Here is a 21,015-nt window from a genome sequence, read left to right as displayed (position 1 = left end):
AGCAACGGTTCTTGACATCTCTGAACCTCTGAATGAAAGCAGCGACCAATTCATCGTTCCTTTGCCTTAAGCCAGTCAAATCGGTCAACTTCAACTAAGTAATTCCAGAGTAGAAGAACTGATGAAACTATCTCTCCAGATCGGCCCAATATAGTATGGAATTTGCTGGCAAAGTGGTGAACCAAGCAAAGGCCGATCCAGACAAAGACAAGGAGAACAAACGGACTCTGAGTGCATCATGGTTGCCAGCTTCTCCCAACTGTATAAGGAACCTATTAATATGTTCCATTGTAGAAACTTCTCCCTGCCCCGAGAACTTTGTGAAGTCGGGCATCTTGTACTTGTGTGGGAGAGGAATCTGATTATAAGCCGGAGGATAGGGAGTCTTGTACATAACAGATTGTTGTTTCGGCCTTAAGCCAAACTGCTCCCTCATCACTTCAGCTATTTTTGTGCCCCAATCAACTTGCGGTTCAACTATTGGCATCTGCTGAGGAGAAGCCATGTTCGCTGTGTTGGTCATCATCGCAAGCTGTTGTGGTGTATGCATCATCGGCTGTCCAACCGATTGCATCTGATGTGCTTGCTGGGATATCTGATTGGGTGTCTACTGAGTCATCGTCGGCTGTGGAGCCGATGGACTAGCTGACTGTTGACCAGTAGTATTCATGTATGGCATGTTGACATACCGCAACTGTCCAGTCGCCTGATCATGGAAAACCCAGTTGACTCCTTTCTGATGAGGGGACTGTGAAAGAAGGATTTCCGTAGGAGACCGGGGTTGGAGCATAACTGCAAGACGCTGTTGTGGGGTCATCGGCGGTGGGGCCGATGCATTAGCTTGCGCAGTCATCTATGGGCTCCATGTGCTTTGCGCATTCGGCTGCATTGCCGATGCATCCTGCTGAGTACCCATCGGCAGGGTGGCCGATGGATCAGGTTGAGGGGTCATCGGCTGAGAAGCCGATGCATTAAACTACATCTTGGGTGGCGTGGAAAAGAAATCTGGATGCATGCCATACCCAGTAGCAGGATTCCATCTTTTTGGAAATACGGATGCAGATCCATCTTGCACAGGTGTAACAACAGGCGGCGTAGTCGAGTAGATAGGATCTGCTGTAACCGCTGACGCTGCAGTAGTGGTAGCTTGTGGTGATGCTTGACTGTTGCTCGTTCCTGCCTGGCTATTTTGAGCCGACAGAGCTGCTGCCATGGACACTTCCAAGGGAACATACTGTATTTGATCTGGTTGTATGTAGCAAGGACCCATGCACCCTGGAAACGTACCTTCAGCAAAAGTCTTAACCATCGTGTTGTGTACTGTGTTACCCATGACTGTTGCACTGTTGATGAAGGCTTGTGCCACATCTTGGCCAACTGCGTCCATCATCTTGATTTCACGTTGAGCCTCTGTCAATGGCTGGAAAGACGGGAGATTGAACTTCTTTATCACCTCGCCAGATCTGTTGACGCTGTACGACTTGAGGTATTTACATTTGAATTTCTCCACCAGCTCCTCATATTCCTTCCTTTGTTCTTCTTTGAGTTTATCTTTAGGAACAGGAATCTGGTTGTCTTCACTGACCACAGATTTATTTGTGATGTCCACCATGTTGAAGCGTTCGGTCCCACTGAGCGTGCCAAAAGATGTGTTGACGCAAAAATCAACACACTGGAATCCGAGGGCAAGTGTTCACCAAGCACGGAAAGTAGACCAAGCGTGCCAGTCAATTTAACCTGAAATTGATGAAGGAGAAAAACAAAGTCAAATTCGAGAGCGTATCGGCTGGGATTCCGAATATCTCTCAGATAGGTGTATTGGCAAGCTCTGCCGATACTATAGACGACAAAAAGATATTGAATGCGAGCGTGCTGATCCTGCCGATTCACTAAACAACAAAATCGGCTTAGGGTAGCCGATTGCACGTGTATAACAAGATCTAAGCTGCGAATGTCATGCTTAGATGATGTAAACTAAAAACAAATCTAAACCGGCTCTTGAGATAACACGAGTGTTACTACAAAAACCTAAACCCGATCTATTATGTTTTTAGAAGATAGATCTAATAATGGCCAAAAAAGCATAGGAAAACCTACAAATCTAGCCGATATCGATAATTGGTGAATAAATCTAGATGAGACGACAGCGATGTGCCTGGAAGTCAAAGCCTAGATAAACTCGATAACTTTTGAATAGATTTGAATGAAGCCACAGCGATGCTCCCGGTAGCTAAAGCTCAAATATACTCGGTAAAACAAAAACTCACCAGCAAACCAAGTCGCTCGAATGTGAGGCGTCCTTGATCAAGCTTGAAAGAACTCGTCGAAAAAAGAAAAGAAAAGGCGAAGTCGCCAAAAAAGTGCAAAGGAATTGTAAAGTTTTGTTGTTTGGATGTGTATCAAGTTTTTTCGGTCCCTTACAACTCATATTTATAGCTTAGCGCTACCAAGTCCTAGCCGATTACGGCGAATATTACTTGACTTAAAAGAAAAACTAACTAAAGACAAACTACTTTAAATATTACAACCGAATCATCAAGATTCTCATAGAGTCTGGATCCTCTCCTCCTTCCTTGACTTCATCGGCAACTTCCCATCGGCCGAGCACCAGAATGGACAAACTAGCATCTTCGCAGAATATTCCCCTGGTCCATCGGACGGGCTCCATCGGCCTATTCTGACCCTGTGCATTTTTTGGTTTCTTCAAAATCGGCCACCTTCCCTTCACAAGAATCACCCTCTAAAAGAGCCTAAAGCTCAAATTTGAAAGTGAAAGCTCAAGGGAGAAGTGAGATGGTGTGTCTTAATTTTAGCCCTCTCCCCTCATATTTATAAATGAGGGCCAAGGGTGCTTCGGCCAGGAATTGGAGTGCTTGTGCCTTGAACCGACATGGAGAGCGAATTTGGAGGCCACATGTGTAAGATGTAAGGCAGTAGAGCCAACCATGGTTCAACCGAACAATGTGTTCAACCGACTTGATCACTCAACCAACCACCTCAACTTTGGTCAGGAGGCTGACATGTGGACTCAAGATCAGTTGTCTATGCGCTGAGCTATCCTAAGCCATTTGTTTTCTCTGGTGGGCCCACGGATCCATGTGCTCGTGTCTGGTTCGTCCAGAAGGTTTTGCCTTGGATTGATGGTGTGTGTTTCCCTTGCTCTTAACGTTTGTTTCCTCCTCATATCTAAGTCTAAGCAACCTGCATGCAAATATTCATTGACACTTTGTGAAATTTGTTAGCAATACTCCTACCACTAATGTTGATACTCATTGTTTATGCGTTCATGCGGGAGCTGCACAACACGGATCCGGCACTTAAGAGCTGTCAACAGTGGCCCGGTTGTGGGCCCTCTGATCCAAGGGAGGCTGAATGACGCGCTTTGAATGGTCGACATTTTGCACCTTTGCTTCTGAGGTGCGTTTAACCCGAATTTCTTCCCAAATTCCAACATGCCAATATTTTCGAGGAGACATCTGGAATTGGCCTAATTATGGGTAAATATGCAGGCATGTCATGTTAGTTCTCATAAATTTCTGCTCAAAATGACGCTCAAAGTGGGTCTGTATCAAGTGTCAACATGGGGGAAATGGAAGATATCCCAGTCGCTGAAGTTTTTTATCTTCCATACGAGCATGGAAAGCCTTTTATCATTGAGTAGGAGATTGGCCTACACATGCAGATGTTCAAGTTCCATAAATGGTTCGATTTGAGGATGACCTTGTTTGGTGTTAAGTATCGCGACCAAGATTTCTTTCATGGACAGAGCGATTTCTGGGTGGACTTTGAACTCGTGCATGCAATATACCCTCGAGATACCCTTGACCTCTCTATCCTCACCATTTGGGTTATGTAAGTATCAACTAATTTCTAGATTAATATATTTTTTTATTCAGCGCCATATTTTTTGTGTACTATCTAATTTATATTGTATTGCGTAATATCGAGATTAAGTATTTAATTCCTCATGAATTGCCGCTTTTCAACTTTCATTTACTTTTTGATGATCGTCTCCATGACTTATCTCGTCTATCACCTATGGTACATGCTTATCATTCTCAATAATGTCATTAGTCCCACAAGCTTGTGTCAATAATCATCCAAAACCCACTAAAGGGGCCTAGATGTACTTTCAACCAGACATGTTCAATTGGTCATTACAAAAAATGGAATCTTCTCTATTGAATCAACGTCTAGACCAATTATCAATGTAGGAGTTCCCACAATAAACAAATATTTATGAAAACTAAAACTTCCCCTTGAGGTCAAAAATCTTTCTGTGGTTTCTCCACCAAGGGGTTATTCTCACTAAGGATAACTTGGCTAGATGGAATTGGCATGGAAGTAAGAAATATTGCTAGTATAGTAACATTGAGACTATACAACATCACTTCTTTTAATGCCAAATGGCTAGGTTGATGATTTGGAGAATAATTCATACTAGCTTTGTCTTACAAAAACCCTAATAATGTTATTCAGATGTTTGGGTCTTAGCTACAAGGGTAAGGTGGAAGGCAAATAATTTAGTTCTATCGGGAGTAAGCGTTGTTTGTTGATCCATATGCCTCAGCAGAAATGATTTTATTTTTGATAAAGTGAACACACAATCTTGCTTTTAGATCCTTCTCAGGGCTACTCGGCAGATCATATTCTGGGCCTTACTACAAAAGTAGGAGTAGTAGTACATTATGCTAGGATCTTATCAAGATTTCGAGACAACAACAATCGTTATCTTTGTGAAGAATGGGTGATGGTTTAGTAATAGGCTTTGCTTATAAACTTGTTACAATGAATTTCACTTTGTTGGCCATAATTGATCATTTTTGTAATAAAGGCTCATGAAAGGACCATGACACGTTTCCTATAATTGTCATGTGTAGTTTGTAAAAACGAAGGCTCCAAGCACATATAAAAACCTATTCCAAAAACTCTCTAGACGTGCACTAGGTTTTTCTATGTGTTGCTATCTATATAGTACAAACGGTTTTCATCCTAGGTTCAAATCCAACAAACTACACATTGCAATTGTAGGAAAGATAAACGTGGAAAGCAAGAGTAAGAAGTAAGGCGGAACATAAATGAGTTAGAGAACACAAACTTCTGGCATGATGACTTTTTACCGAGATATCAAAAATCCCTCACTTTCTAGTAATTCTTGTTGGAGCCCCTCACAAGGGAAAGCCCACACAAGGTCCAAGCTCCGAGTCCAGTAACTCCATTGATAGCCGATGGGCCTTCCCCACATGCAATTGATTCTTGGCTTTTCCTCTCCCGAATACTCCTCGCCGTCTTCACTAGGTAGAGCTTTAGCAAACTGCCGAGGGCCTCTCCTCCCTCTCACAAGCACCAACAGCCACTCCACAAACTCGGTTGGAGGATCTTGCAAGACTTACAAGCCCTAGATTTATAACTCTTGGTGCGCGCAAGGAGCGAAGCAAAGAGGTGTGCAAACCTTGCCTAACTCTAGGATAACACCCAAAGCAATGCGCTAAGTGGCCTAAACTAGCACTAATCAAGCCCTAAGACTTATTAATTGTCTTAATCTTCTTTTAAGCCTTGGTGGCTAGAGCACCTGCATGTGTGTGGAAACCAAGCCTATAGCTTCTCCAAGCTGTAACACAATTGAAATGGCCGGGTGGAGGGGTATTTATAGCCCCAACCAAAGAGACTAGACATTGTTCCAAACGGGTGGAAACTCTAACTTGACCGACTGATTCGGTCCCCTCACAATGCTACCTCCGAATAAGTCAGTGATACTATGAAGGTTAGTCGTTGGGCAACTGACTCCTTGTCCCCACGAGCATCATCGACTGATTCCATGAAGACTTCTTTGGACATGACCGAATGAATCAGTCATTCCAGAGCCATCCTTCTTCCTTCCAAGACCACCAACTGAGTTGGTGGTGGTCTTCTTGGCAATGACTCAATGAATCGGTCATTCTCGAGACATCTTCCAGCTTCACAGTGCCACTAATTGGTTCGCGGGTGCTTTTCTTGACTTTGATTGAATGAGTCGGTCAATCCAGTAACTTTTGCTTCCGCTACCCTTGATCACCAATTGATTTGGTGCTTCTTCTGTGCCTCACCGAATGGATTGGCCGAATGCGTAGGTGAGGTTGTGACTTGATTTCTTTATGGGTCATTTCTTACTTGATCATTTGAATGGCTTCCATTATATCATTGGAACCTATAAACACTTACTTCCTTCATCCCAAAAAGAATGTAAATATCGCTTCCCAAGAAGTCAAACAATTTCAATTTAAAGTTCGATCAAATTTATACAAAATAGTATTAATATTTGTGTTATAACGTAAATATCTTTAGATTAACCATGTAACATATTTCTATACTACATCTATTCGAAGATACAAATTTTAGTATTTTTTTGTATAGATTTAGTCAGAATTGAAATTTTTTGACTCCACAGGAAAAGAGATTTACATTCTTTTTAGGATGAAGGGAGTATAAAGGAACATCTTGACAAAATATTAGTCACAATGGTTATACTGCTACTCAATCACCAAAATCACAAATAATGGCTTAAGGGCCATTTTCGATACAGCTTGTTATACTGCACTACAATGTAGAAAGACGAGATACTAAATTATTTCTTTATCTAAAAATATCCATATTCCTGTTTTTTTTATCAGAAGACAAGCAAGAAGGTTATGTGCCTTTAAGTGAAACATTGGGAGTGAACAAAACAAGCACTTAATTTTCATTGACGCAGAAAGGGATCAAATAAAATTTTACTGAATGACTCTCCTGATGCATGAATACACTTTCAAACCATGTCCACTAGTCCATTAAATATTTCAAAATAGACCTTTTTTCCAAAAACATTTGTTATAGCAAGTACCACAAATGTTACAACTTAACATAATACTTCAGCAACCCTACTAAAGTGCTCAAAACTTATGTAACTATTTTGCGCGTGTACCTATTGGCACAATAAGTGAATGCAAGAAGGTTCAAGAGATGCAATCCTGCCATCAACCAGAATAACTGATCAAGACGCCCTTCATTGAGGTTCTCGGGGATCCATCCATGGCTCTCACTGGCTTCTGTTACTGAATTGATAAACTTTAACATAAGAGACACAAAGTAGTTCCCAAGTGTGACCATCATGAGAGAACAAGCCTGGCACAAGCTTCTCATGGCATCTGGTGACTGCTCATACGCGAATTTGATGAAACCGACCACGCTAAACACCTTTGCCACACCTACAAAGAAGTATTGTGGTGCCTGCCACAGGATGTTCATTGGAACTGCACAGCTCTGGTGCACTAGATCTTTCTTCTTTGCGATGTCCAAACGCACCATCTCAACTATTGCAGCTGAAATCATTGATAGCACTGCGAAAACCATACCAACACCGATGCGTTGCAGCTCAGACAGTTCTCGATTGGTACCAGTGATCCTGCTCACCATAGGCATTAGAACCTTGTTGTACACTGGGGCCAGGATGAGAATGCAAAGGCAGTTGAAAGTTGTAAGAGAGGCAGGAGGTATTGAGAAACTATCAATGCGGTTATCCATGACCTCTCCTTGTTCAACGAACAGCGGGAAGAATGCTTCCGCTGTGTTAAAGATTATGCCAGCTAAAAGGACAGGCAGCATTCTTGCCAAGATCTTCAGCTCCTCCACTTGGGTAATGGTGCAAAGCTTCCATGGGATTGGTGAGTCAAGAAACTTTTCATCAGAGGAAGTGATGGTGGCAGCTCGATCGAAGAAGCTAAACATGGCAATCATTCAAAAGAAATAAAACCATAGAGAAAATGTATATGATTTTGAAAGTTAGAATGGAGAAAAGTACTAGATAGATAGATTATTGTAGTCAAACCTTAGTCCATCAGTGTGCATCAGTTTCCTGCTCCCCACAATTGCTGATTCCTTTCCCGGAATTTCATACAGAAGGGAGCTATCATTTGGCACATCAACATTAATCTTGCGAGTGGTTGCAACCACAACCTGGCAAATCCTTGTAAGCGCGCTTCCTCCCGGTTTCTGATACCTGTATAGCTTCATACTGGCAAGGAATCCGACAATTCCAATCACTGAAAACAATGTAGGGATCCCAAAACCCAACCCCCAACCGCAGTTGTCCTGAACCCACACTAGCACCGTGCTTGCGAAGAAGAAACCACCATTGACGGCAAAGTAGTACCAGTTGTAGTAGATCTCCTTCTGTACCTTCTCTACCCCATCGGTTTCATCAAATTGATCTGCTCCAAATGTGGGAACACATGGCCAGATGCCACCTAAGCCCAGAGCAGTCAAGAATAGGCCCAGAAAAGGCAAGGCATGCTGAAGGGAAACCATAACTGGATGAATGCTTGCTGGAGCAATTGCAGAAAGTGTTAGTAAAATCATTCCCTGCATATAAAAATAGGAAATCATGAGTCCAATTCGAAATTGAATTCAAAAGAACATAGGTGCTGTCAAATTGAACATCTAACTCAAAAAAGAAATGTTAAAACACCGGAGCATGACGATGTTTAATTCTAGGGAGAAAGGAAGGACATGTGAATTGCAAAGATTATGGGGAAATGCCTACACTTACAACTGTGAAAGTTGTAAGAGAAATAACGATTGTTCGGTGTCTTCCCCAATATGAATCTGCCAAGAATGCTCCAAGAAGGGGACTAAGATAGCAGGTGCCTTGCCAGAAAGCAATATTGCTCGCTGCAACAACGTTGCTTTGCTGCTGCATCTTGGTGAGGTAGCTCACCAGGTTTGTCCCAACTCCATAGTATGCTAATGCTCCACAAAACTCACCACCTATGAAAACAATGGTTTGGAAAATCTAAGAATTCGTACAACATACAGTAATGCTAGAATATATATAGAGCGGAAAAAGTGATGCACAACGCACAATGGGATGGCATAAGCCCAGAGCGAGATATCAGCTACTCTGATTACCTAGAATCGAGTAGCAGGCCCTCCATTTTCCAGTATGGTTTTTAGATGCTGGATTGCCTCTGATATCAACAGATCCATTGCAAGTATATGAGGCGTAGTCCTGTGTAATGGATAATTAGAGAAATGAAATCCAATCAGCATTGCCTGTTCACTTCAAGACACCCATGTGGTGCAGATAATTTGTAGATTTGTGCTACCTTTAAGCAGCCGGTTAAGCCTTGAACACCTCACGACTCACGAGTAGTGCTACTACTGATTATCATTTCATTACGCGGATAAATTGAAACTATATGTTAGGTACTACATCGGGTAAAATACGACCATATACTTTTGTTGCCTCAAATCCATACATCTCTTTTTCGAGACAAGGAACAGTTCAGAGTACGTCTTTAATTTCCTCTATGAAACGAAACAAATTGTCGATCGATCAGCTTTCATATAATGATATGACAGGTCACCTTCCACATGGCACTATGACGATGACATGGAATTCTAATTTGCCTCCAGCTAGTTTCACCGGTCAGCGCAAATGTTGTTGCCCTAATCTATTATCTTATTATTTGGCTAACAAACGGAGCCTCCACGTTTGCTCTCAAGACTTAGAAATTCCCACGTTAATCGGAGGAAATAGAAAAATAAAAATTACCCACCACTGCCATTACAATAAAAATTAGCCTAAAATACCCATGTTCCTAATTAAAAATCACCCACCAATGCCATTATGAAAAATTAAATATAAAATACCATTTAGCTATGTATCAATCACAAATATATATTATTAATAAAAACTAAAGCTAACAACAATCAATCAAAATAAAATGAAAATAAGAATAATTATTTGCATAATATTATTAAAGCTCAACAAATCAAATTGTTATTATAGGTAGATCATAGTTGAATTATTTTAATCAACAATAAGACATAATTTATGATAATGAACAAGATGATGTATGGTAAAAAAAATAGTATAACCTTTAAATAAAGATACAACGACATGCAAATTTTTAAATTTTCAATACTAGCCGCGCAAATGCGCGGGCTATACGCCTAGTTCCTAGTTCCTAAGCAAAAGCGAAAAGGGAGGTGGACCGGCAGGCAACAATGGCAAGAAAATATAGGGTCCCGTACTCCCGTTACCGGCGACAACAGCGGAGTTGCTGCCGTGATGGCTTCCTCTCCGCTACCTGTCGCCATTGCGCGTCTAGTCGGATGCATACTCTCGCATCGTCACGTATGCTGAGTGGCAGCGTGCACGAGTATGGGCTGAACGATGTATGCTTGCTCCAAGCCACAGCTCTCAATCTGTCTGTCTAACGGCCACCCCCAGTGCTGCCAATCTTTGCTACTGATAAATGAATTCGGAGAATCAAGGCAAGGGTAAGTAGTGACCTGCTGCGAAGGGCTTCCATGGAGAAGAGGAAGAAGACCACCCAGCTCTTCCTCGCTGATGGAGTCATCCTTCATTTTTTGGCTGGCTGGCTGACTAGTCCTCTCTCCGACACAAGCCTCTCTAGCCTCATGGGATGCAGTTTCCTTTTATAAGCCAAATTTTACGAGGAGAGAAGAAGATGATGATGACTTAAGGGACCATAGCCTTAGTTTTGCATCAAAAACTGTCACTTTGTCGCAGAGAAAACATAAAATAGGTCTAACTGATACGCAGAAAGATGAGATCTTGGCCAGTCAGTGTCACACTAGAAATGAGGCTAATTGTTTGTTGAACAGAGCAACAATCTTGAGCCACTAGATTGACCAGCTGCAGGGTACCAATGCAAATCCATAAATTCATCACGCAAGTGTACTATATTCATTACTTCACTTGTACTACTTTATTCTTTATTGCATTGATTGATGGATTATTTCTATTTCTTGCCTGTACTTGCCTACTTTGGTATTCATCAGAAATAATATCAACATCTCTGACCGAGGTAGCTTACTTGCAAGTAGCACAATTTGTTGGCTCAATATATAATAATGGTGCTGGGCTGTACGTACGTACGGCTGATTATTAGAAGCGATTATAAAACCTATAGAGTATAATCTCGTTCGTTACAGAAAATCAAAGGAAGTGATTGTAATCAGGTTGTCTTCATTCCGAGCGTTGACAATGAGAATTTGTTTTCTTCATCATTAACAATGTGAGAGCTTCTCCATCAGGGAATGAATGATTTTTTTAACGTCAGCTAACGTTAGCTCCGGTGCTCAGTTAAGCTACCGGTGTGAAGGATTCTAAGGCTAGCACCACTGCTCCAACGTTTGGTCAAGGTGCCATGGTCTTCTCGCACCTGCTAGCATCTCCTAAGAACTCACATTAATGCTAGCATCCATTACTGATAGCATTGCAAAGTTTATTCATTTTTGTCCTCCTTGGATGAATCTTTGCATAACTATTTTAAAATCTTAGTGTCTTCAATTTGAAAAGTTGTCAATTACAAACTTAGATATTTGTCATGATACGCAATTTGTATATAAAAACATGTTCTTCGTCTGGCCTAGTTTAAAATTGTTTTAATATCCGTGGTTTAATCACAGATCATCTTATTAGTTGGTGCATATACTACTGTACAATTCATATATCATTGTTTTATTATGTTTTTACTTAAATTTGATTTAAATTCTACTTGACCACTTCACACATCGTTACTTTATTATTATCTTCTTACTACTTAGCAGAGTAGTTAATTAATTAGATACGATCCACTACAATTGTCCTATGTAGTACAATTTCATCAAATGATTTCTGTTCTCATTACTCATTTGTATATACTGATATAATGAACCAAACTTCATCAGCGTCCACATCTTTAAATAAAGCATCGCCCTGTCAGGCTTCTTTTTTCTCAATCAATTGAATCTGCATGTATATGCTCTTGTGGAAGAAACAGTGAGCCGAGGACGCTGTAACACCCGGTGTCAATTTTTTGTGCTAATCATGTGTTTAGTCGCTAATCAGGGTTAATCACTATCATTAGCGCTAATCGAGTTCGCATAGTAAACATCGACTTAGCTACGTTCGCTCTCGTTTTTCTCCCTAATCCGAGCTTCGAATCAACTTTCGCCCAAAAGCAAAGTTGTAGATCTTTTCTTCCTCTACAACTTTTATTTTGGCCAAATATCAAGTTCCTATATGGAATTTTGAGTTTCAATTGGTCAAAGTATGGTCAAAATTAGTCAAAACGACCATTGTTTCTTCCTGTTTTCCCCTGTGCCCGTACCGAGCCCTTGCCACGACCGACCGCCGGTGACTCCACGCATCGCGCGCGCCGGCGATCCTCGCTCTCCGCGCTATGCCATTCTTATCCCATGCGTGAGCCTCATCCATTTCCCCTCCCCTCTTCTCCTTCCTTGCGCTCACGCCGAGCCAAACCGAGCAGAGCTCGTCACTGGGCCTTGCGCCGGCCGTAGCTCGCCGCGCCGCCTCGTTTCGCTGCGCCCCAAGCTGCGCAGCCTCGTCCCGCACCTGCTCCGCCCCTCCACGAGCTCTATTAAGCCGTCTCGCGGCCGAATCGAGCCCGCCATCGCCGGCCGCCATTGCCAACCTCGCCGGAGCTCCGCTCCTCTCGTCGATCTCCCCTCTCCGGCCACCCTCCGCCCAAACCGAACCCTCGGTGAGCATCTCCGCGCGTCCCTCATCCTTCCCGTTCTTTCCCCCGCGCGAATCCCGCCTCGCCGGCGCGGGAACGACGCCGCGCCGCCGGTGGCCGCGCTGCATCCGCCGCAGGGTGCCCCTGCGCGGGCCTGTGGGCCACCGCTGCGCGCCCCGAGGCCGCCGGACTCCCATGGCAGCGGGCCAGCTCCGCCTGCCGCTGGCCGGCCGCGCCGCCTCCGCGCCAGCAAGGGCTGGCCGTGCGCGCGTGCGCGAGCACAAAGCAGAGCAGGGGAGCTGGGGGCTGGGCCTCCCACTGACATGTGGGGCCCAGTCGTCAGCCCTCCTTTTTAGGTTATGTTTTCCAATTTCATTTATTTATTTCGGATGAAAATTTTGAAAATATGTAGAAAATATGGAAAAATGCAAAAAATGCAAACTAAATTTTATTGGGTTTCTTAAGTTAAGATCTTCAGAGGAAAAATACTTATGCATGTGCAATGTCAATTTTGCCCCTGCTAAAATTTTGGTTTGTGCGTAAGCTAGTTTAAATTGTCCCTGCTGGTTGGGTGCTCTAAAAATTATGAAATTTATTCAGTAAATTACTTTTTGTATGTGTAGTTCACTGAAAATTTTTCAGGTGCATAGCCTATGTGCATGTTTGTGGATATATTGTTGTTCAGTTTATTTTACTAGGGCAAAAATAAATGTCTTCTTTTTGCAATAAAAGTTTATCATTTTTTTCTTGCATGTGATATCAATGTATTTTCATGCTAGTAAAATTTTGTTGATTTATTCATGTCGGCAAGTTGAGTTCCTACACGTGTTTCGCTCCTAGCCGCAGTTTTCCTTTTTGCGTAGCCAAATAATCTTTCTTTCGGTGTTATCATTGCATCATGAACACTTGTGTCATTTCATTGCACCATTTTAATTATTGCATGGCATCCTTTTTCATAAGTGTAGACGTCACGAGCGAAGCCGTCTATGAGTTGGTCACTGAGCCGATCCAGGAGCCGCAAGCAGGAGAACCGCAAGCCGAAGCAGCCATCGAGCCAGATCCAGAAGTCGCTAACCCTGCTGACTGGCAAGGCAAGCCCCGGAGCATGACCTTTATTTTAATTACTCCATGTTATATTTAAAGTATTATGCATTTACGTTCAAGGAATTGATTGGAACCATAAATGCATAATCTTGGATACCCAGTGTCCTTACTAGTTCAGTTATCGCTAGCACTGCTATGCTTAAGTAAACTCAGTAGAAGACGGGTGATTTCCTGTCATCCGCGAGATATAGGGTTGTTACTTCAGACAGTTATATGAGAAATAATGCTATGAGAATGGAAATGGAGACCGGGCGGAGAGAAAGTTGGACATGACCATGGAATAAAGGAAAGTTGAGTCTCCGCCTGTGTTGATTGAGGATCGTACCGTTGCTGGCCGTGCTGACCAAGTTTGAACAGTACTAACCACATGCCGGAAGTAGGAGGTAGTCGAAACCGGTAAGCTCAGTATCATATGTGCACCAGTAGGCGGACTTGATACTGTCATCACCAGTGGAGCTAGTATACAAACTCATGGCTGACCCTTCGTTGGTATCGGTGGGGCTAGCAGTCCCGGGTCGCAGGGCAGTTCGGCTGTTCGGTGTGCATATGTGAAGGGTTGCCACGTAGAGTCCGACGGGGCCTATATGTGACGTGTGTGTTAGGTCCACATTGCAAGGTTAAATCGGATTGATTCGCCGTGACTCGCGATTATGGGAACCTTGGTCACTTCGTCGCATCGTAGTAAAGAAGTGGAATGAGACTGGAATGGAAAAAGGGAGTTGTATGTTACTAAACATTAATGTGATCAACCATGTATGCTCTAGAGAACTAGGCAAACCTAAGTTATAGCGGTCAACTCAATTGGCGCTAAAATATTGAAAGTAAGAATTCAATATTAGCAGCTTTTCAGCAAAATAACTCCAGAGCCAAACAGCTTTGCATGTCTAGATAATGGGCTAAGTATACCCATGGACGGGTAAGTCTTGCTGAGTATTAGAATACTCAGGCTTGTTGTAATATATTTTTAGCAGGATGCGTTCCGGAGGACTTCGAGGAGATCTGCGCCTCGTGGATCGGTCAACCACTTCCTCCGGATTGGTCGGTCGAGTGGGTCCCGTCTTCTCTGTGAAGTTCGGGCAGGTGAGCCTCACATCAGTGGGCAAGATGTGAAGCTCGTCTTCTGTCGTCGACATTATCTATCGTATTGTATTTTGAAGCTTGTTTTAAACTCTAAATTACTTTCCGCTGCGTTTGAACTCTGAGGTTTGAATTGTAAAACTGGCTTGTAAACACTTACTGTAGATTAAGTTGGTACTTCTGTTATAAACTCGGGTTGTAAATGGCTTTGAATGCTTTTATTGCCGGTAATCATCTGTGCTCGTCTTTTGGCGAGAGTTCCTGTGTAATCGATCCTGGTTACAGCAGGCGGTCTGAGTGTACTGGTTGAGTGTAGTAATTCTGGTTTGAGGTTAGGTGTCAATTATTACACTTGATTGGTATTATTTGGACTGTTCTGTGACAGACACTCAATTAATGATACTGGGGCAAGACCAAAACCGACAGCATCATTTGCGTTAGAAGACACAGCTGGTGTCAAACAGGGAAGTCACACATGGTGTGTGTTCCACAAGGACGGAATGCGGGCCAGGCATATAAGTTGATTAATCTTGTTCTAAACTGATGACTTACTAAAAGCTTTATTACCAATATATTCTGTCTCGATATGATTTTTCCCAAGCATTTTGTTATGACAAACTTCGGCTGACAAATGCTTTATTATCTTCAATGCTTTATCTATGCAAAATTTAGATGCACCAGGTTGCTCAAAATGAGCTGACAAATTAAAGCTGTGGAAAGATCTATGTCGATCATAAACAAACATAAGAAGGCTCATATTTTCACAAACCAGAAAAACAAAACAAAGCACGAGTAGCCATATACTTGAGAACTGAGACAAAGAATTAAGCAGGGACAACCTGCGGAGTAGGTGTGCCATGGAGAACGGGAAGAAGAGGCAGCCTCTCCTGCTGTGCCTCGCTAATTGAGCCTCCTTGCATTGTGTTTGCTTCTTACTCCCCTCACAATCAAGTCTGCACTGCACTCATGAGCTGTGGCTTTTATATTGCAGAAGGTGTAACTTTTTTTTTTGATAACGTGCAGAAGGTATAACTGACTTTAACCGAAAGGACCATTTTCTTCTGCGTCAGCAAACGACAGTATGTTTCGACAATGGAGAGAAGCTAGAACTTTCCCTGTCATTGTCACGCTGGAAACGAGGTTGAAACTCGGCCTCTTCAACTGATCCTTAGCTAGCAGATCTAAAACAGGTGGTGGTTGTACGTACGGCCATCTATTTATATATTTATATATATATATATATTATATTGCAGTCCTCCTTAAAATATCTGCTGACGTAAATGACAGTGTCTATCTAATATCGATCATACAATGTGTTCAAACCTATCATCTAGTATAGGAATAGGACGACAATAGCGAACAGTGATATTATCCATGGCTCTACAATCAACACACGTTGTCAATGAACCATCTTTGTTTCGCACCAAAATAAGAGGGACAACACAAGGATTTAGACTTTCATATACATGTCGATGAACCATCTTTGTTTCGCACCAAAATAAGAGGGACAACACCAGGATTCAGACTTTCATATACATAACTATTATGTAAAAGTGTTCGGACTATTATCTAAAAGTGTTTGTACTTGCTTTTGAATGTCCTTTGTTTCTTTCGGATTGGTGCAGTATGGTGGACTATTGGGCAATGTAGCTCCGGGTGTGAGATCAATGTCATGTTGAATGCCTCGCAATGTGCCCATCCTCGTAAGGTCCAGTTTGTTTCCGCTTATTTGGAGCTCGCTTTTCTAAAAAGCAAGATTATATGATAAGATAGTTGTATAGAGAATAGGCTGTCTAGATAATGTGGGTGTTTGGCAAACATGATTATTTTGAATCGATTCTCTTAATTGAATGGTAAAATATCTTAAGTGCCCTGCTACTGATGATATCTCATCTTTTAACTAAATACGAGCAGAAGTAAATAATTCTTATATTTTTTTGCATATTTTGACTACATAATTATATTACAATAATATCAAACATATATTAATCCAACATTAATTTCTAAATTCCGAGTACATTATGATGGATAGAACTAAATCACAAAACCATAGTGGTAGCCACAGAATCATGCAATGCATTCATATCTTACTAGGGGGTTATCTGCAGATATGCCAAGACACAAGAAATAAACAAAAGGTTACAAGGTTGTTAAGGGGGCTTTCTGCAAGAGCTCCAAGAGCAGCCAGCCATGGCGTAGAGGCTCCTGGTGGCTATCTTTGCCGGAGTTGTGGTGGCCTAAGGATTCGATTGGAGTGGGGAAAAGGAAGTGCAGGATGAGGGCATACTGCCATACTCACTGGCGGCGGGTTTGCACTGAACCGGCCAGATTTTGGCCGGAATACATAGGAACATGCACTACTACAAAAAGCATTTGTTGGGGCGGGTAAAAACACATCTTTTGGGGCGGGTAGTGCGCCCGTTGCTAGTTTTTGCTGCTAAAAATACTTATTTACATGGGCAGATAGCGAAACCGCCCCTAAAAATAGGTTTCTTCAAGCGGGCCACCCCCAACCGCCCCTGAAAATGAATTTTCAGGGGCAGGTCATGCCGTCGCCCGCCCCTGAAAATACATTTCTAAGGGCGGGTCACCCGCCCCTGAAATTTTATTTCCAGGGTCGGGCACCACCTCACCCACCCCTAAAAAGTTTTTCCCACCCACGTGTCGATTCGATTTTGAAACTATCGATAATGTTTCCCGCTTTTCTTTTGTTTTTTGCGATTTGCATTCCCGATGATTTTGATCATTAAAGTATCGATAACAGTTGGCGAACAAGACCTAGAATATGTTCGGTAACTAAAAATTGTTACACATACAAAATTAAATTAAATGAAAAGCAAACATCATTACAATACATCATTAAAGTGTATATTGAATAAATATTGTTCCCTAATCCTTCCTAGGACCGCTACTAGTGGCAGCACGGTGCCGTTGGTTGTGCCATTCACGAAGCCCAATGTATTTCTCATCCGTTGCCAAATCTTGTGCTTCGTGAAAAAAATTGCCCCTCACGTTGACCACTTCATGCAAAATGAAACGGCACAAATCAGCAACTATATTTAAAAGTTGTTTCTCGTGGAGCTGCTCATTGTGGTGCACAGATTGAATCTGCAGTTAATGAATTAATTGTAAAATTAAGCAAGTGTTGGTTACAGTAAAAAATAGAGTAGACATATGAATATATAAGTAACAAAGAGAGTAGCCCCTTGCACGTTTGGGGTCCGTAGTATATCTCCCTTGCAGCCTTAGATGCTCGCACATATAGTACCCAGTACACAGAGCATGCAGGTTGCTTGTGGCACGGGAACCTTGTGCGCAGAGTCATTTCATTTGGTTTGTCAGCGGAACGAGCTCCAACTTTACGAATGTAGTACTTATAAGCCCTGTTTTAAAATGAAAGAAATTAAAAGTTAATTTCTCTCTATATATATAGTTCTCTAGATAAATAAGCATGACATGCTTAGCGAAGATAAGAAATTCACTCACAATTATAGAATATCTAAGAATTCTTGGTATCTCATGGTTGACCAATCCAACGAGTCCAATACGAGAATTATTCAGAGCTTTGGTTGTATATGGAACGCAATCTAGTGATTTCTGAAAAAATATTATGTACGTTTTGTAGGCATGGATCGGAGCAATGGTTTATTATGAAATGGTTAACATTAGACTTACTAGATGTGGTATGACGCAAATATGACATCCATGTCTTCCCATCATATCATCATATGTAGGCCGCAACATTTGTGAAGGTCTCTTGATGAAATCTTTTTTGTTCCTCTTGTTTTGCCTTTTTGTTTCAAATGACTTTAGGTAGTCATCATCATCCTTCATCCATTTTGGCGATGTGTGCTTGGCCTCGCAAATCGCTGCGGGGTCAAGATATCGGATCTTCTTGTTTAAAACAATAGAATCAAATGTTTGCATCCTGTAGATATAATGGATGACAATTACATATTTATGCATATGATATAATACTTTATGCCGTAATATAAAATGAATTAGTATCATGAGCACTTACATGCACCAGAGTCGAACCATTTCAATACCAAGTTTTTTGAGGTAGAACATGTGCTGGATGTCTTCAAAATCGAACGTGATATCAAAGATTTCAGGCCCCTTAGTTCCGAATACATCCAGATGGTGCAGAGCACATATGGTTCTGAGTCCAAGTCTTCATGCCCTCTTGTACCAATTATTAAACCTTTGCATAAAAGAGGACAATCTGTTAGTGCCCAACCCGGTAGCAAGTCTTTTCCGTACACAAATTTTATAGGAGCATCATCCAAGTCTTGAATTTCATCAACCCCAATTGACTTTGTAGGACCGAACAGGCGACCAGAGGGGGGGCTTGGATGGGAGCCTCAAATCCGATTTAGAAAAACCGGAGGGAAAAAAGTTCCTAAAGCACCCGAACCACCTCAAACAGTATCAGTACCGCATAGCTCAGGATGGCTATCTGCGCTAGGAATACTCACACACTGAAGCCGAAACACACACGCGGAAGCAAAGCAGTGAAAAGCTTACACTGACAGTGAAAAGCTTACACTGACGCACACACGCACAAGCGCACGAAAGAAGCTAGGAACAATACTATTGAAAAGAAGTCATCTCAAGAACTCTAGCAACAAGAGTTAGTACACAAGTAAAAGAAAGAACTAGAAAAACTGAAATTAAAACTAGCTAACACAAGCACAATTTAACTAAATTTTGTTTTGCTTTTCTTTTTAAACTAGCCCTAACAAAAGCTAGTTAAAACTAGCTAAATTAGCATGCTAAGAAGAACAGATAAAAGAGCTGAAACTAATTTACACAAAAGCTAACTCAACAAGTGACTAACAAAGATTAGCAAGAACTAAACTAATTAACACAAGCTACTTAGCAGGAAGTAAATAGGAGAAGAAATCCTTGAGCGGCATATCTACAAACACTTGATGGATGTTGACGAGGCTTGCAGCAAACCACAGGTGTTCCATCCTTGGATTTCACACGCACTCACACAAATTCTAAATACCTGCAAAACAACCAACATCCAAGCATCCACATGCACGTGCCCTCTAATCAAAATCACAAAGACCCTGCACTAATTCACTTGTGCCGCTCTAGCTGCTGCCGTGGGTTGCATACTGCATGCCCCACTCGCTTGGCAGGTGTGTGCGCCGCTGCTGCTTGGTCTGCAGCTTGAGCCGCCTGCCCTTGCGCACGCGAGCCTGGCACTGCTCGACCGAGCGCTGCAGCTCCTCCCTGGTGCTGTCACCGGCCTGCCACGTCTCTCTGCGCCGTCGAGGCGAGAGCAGGCCCTTGCGCGGGCGCCGCCTTGGGCTGCGCAGGAACGCCCCGTGCGCCGCGCAGCCAGGGAACAATCCCCTCCAAAAATCTGCGAGCGAACAGACCAAAAAATAAGACGAGGAACTAAACGAATCCAACAAAAATCAAGAGACACAAGACATGAATCAAATCAAATCAAACGCCCTGAGGGCCCAAGGAGGATTGGGTCTCCTTTCCCATTCGAATTCGTTACCAAATCTTCAAGAATCCATGGAAATTTCTATCCCTAGTGAGAGGAGTGGAAGGGGAAGAAGAGAACCAAGAGCACGGGAAAGGGACGACGGGGAAAAAGAAAAGAGAACCAGAGAGGGTCACGGCCCTCAAAATCTTATCCCCAACTCCTCTACTAAAAAGACTAAACTACCCCTAAACATTAACTAGGGTAAGTACCCACGTAGAGGCAAAACGATCCATATTTTTACAGAAACAACGAACGGACACACCGCTTTCACGACTTTGCTTCGCCTTGACGCAAGATTTGCAATGGCGCCGCGTGCCTTCCGCTGGACCTTGACCACACCAAGTTCGCCCCCGGTTTTGAGGCCCAAACCGGTCAAACCCGTCTCCCCCGGTTTTGAGGCCAAACCGGTCAAACCCTCTCGCATGTCGCCGCACGACATGACTCCCCAGTTTTGAGGCCAAACCGGTCAAACCGCCGATGTCGACGTGTGTTCGACCTCTCGCCGAGCCTTGACGCCTTCGAGTCGTTCCCGCGCGCTCGCCGCACAGACCGCCTACTTGACTTGCCATCGTCCTCGCCGACTTGGCCCACGTCGCCGCATCCTTCCTTCATGCTTCCTCGCCGATCCATATACCATGTGGGCCGCCCATGACTCCGCCCGGCATCTTTCGGGTCTCTCGGCCTAAGTCTACTCGTGTTCTTCCCCGAACCTTTCACTTGGCTTCACCTCGCGCCATCGACCGCCACGTCGCACTCTACACCTGCACTTCACAACCAAGGCAAACATCAACATGCAACGGTTGTCAATTGTTGACGGCT

At 42.9% G+C, this 21,015-nt stretch overlaps 1 protein-coding gene and 1 long non-coding RNA gene across 3 annotated transcripts; both read right to left on the bottom strand.

Moving 5' to 3' along the window:
- Positions 1-6,768: 6,768 nt before the first annotated feature.
- Positions 6,769-10,450, bottom strand: LOC120651460 (protein NRT1/ PTR FAMILY 8.3-like). The gene is made up of 5 exons (XM_039928936.1): positions 10,312-10,450; positions 8,923-9,022; positions 8,564-8,781; positions 7,844-8,376; positions 6,769-7,735 (listed from the first exon to the last, which is right to left on the bottom strand). The coding sequence occupies exons 1-5, from the start codon at positions 10,384-10,386 to the stop codon at positions 6,916-6,918; spliced, it is 1,746 nt and encodes a 581-aa protein (XP_039784870.1). The 5' UTR covers positions 10,387-10,450; the 3' UTR covers positions 6,769-6,915.
- Positions 10,451-17,468: 7,018 nt separating this feature from the next.
- Positions 17,469-20,332, bottom strand: LOC120651459. 2 transcript variants are annotated; one of them, XR_005666205.1, is made up of 4 exons: positions 18,709-20,324; positions 18,363-18,615; positions 18,174-18,284; positions 17,469-17,707 (listed from the first exon to the last, which is right to left on the bottom strand). It is a non-coding gene; the product is annotated as an uncharacterized LOC120651459 (long non-coding RNA). The 2 variants fall into 2 exon arrangements; XR_005666204.1 differs by having other exon boundaries at positions 17,491-18,070; positions 18,709-20,332.
- Positions 20,333-21,015: the final 683 nt, after the last annotated feature.

The sequence above is a fragment of the Panicum virgatum genome, chromosome 9K (assembly GCF_016808335.1).
Source record: "Panicum virgatum strain AP13 chromosome 9K, P.virgatum_v5, whole genome shotgun sequence".
Lineage (NCBI taxonomy): Eukaryota > Viridiplantae > Streptophyta > Magnoliopsida > Poales > Poaceae > Panicum > Panicum virgatum.
This window is presented reverse-complemented; position numbering and strand designations above follow the sequence as displayed.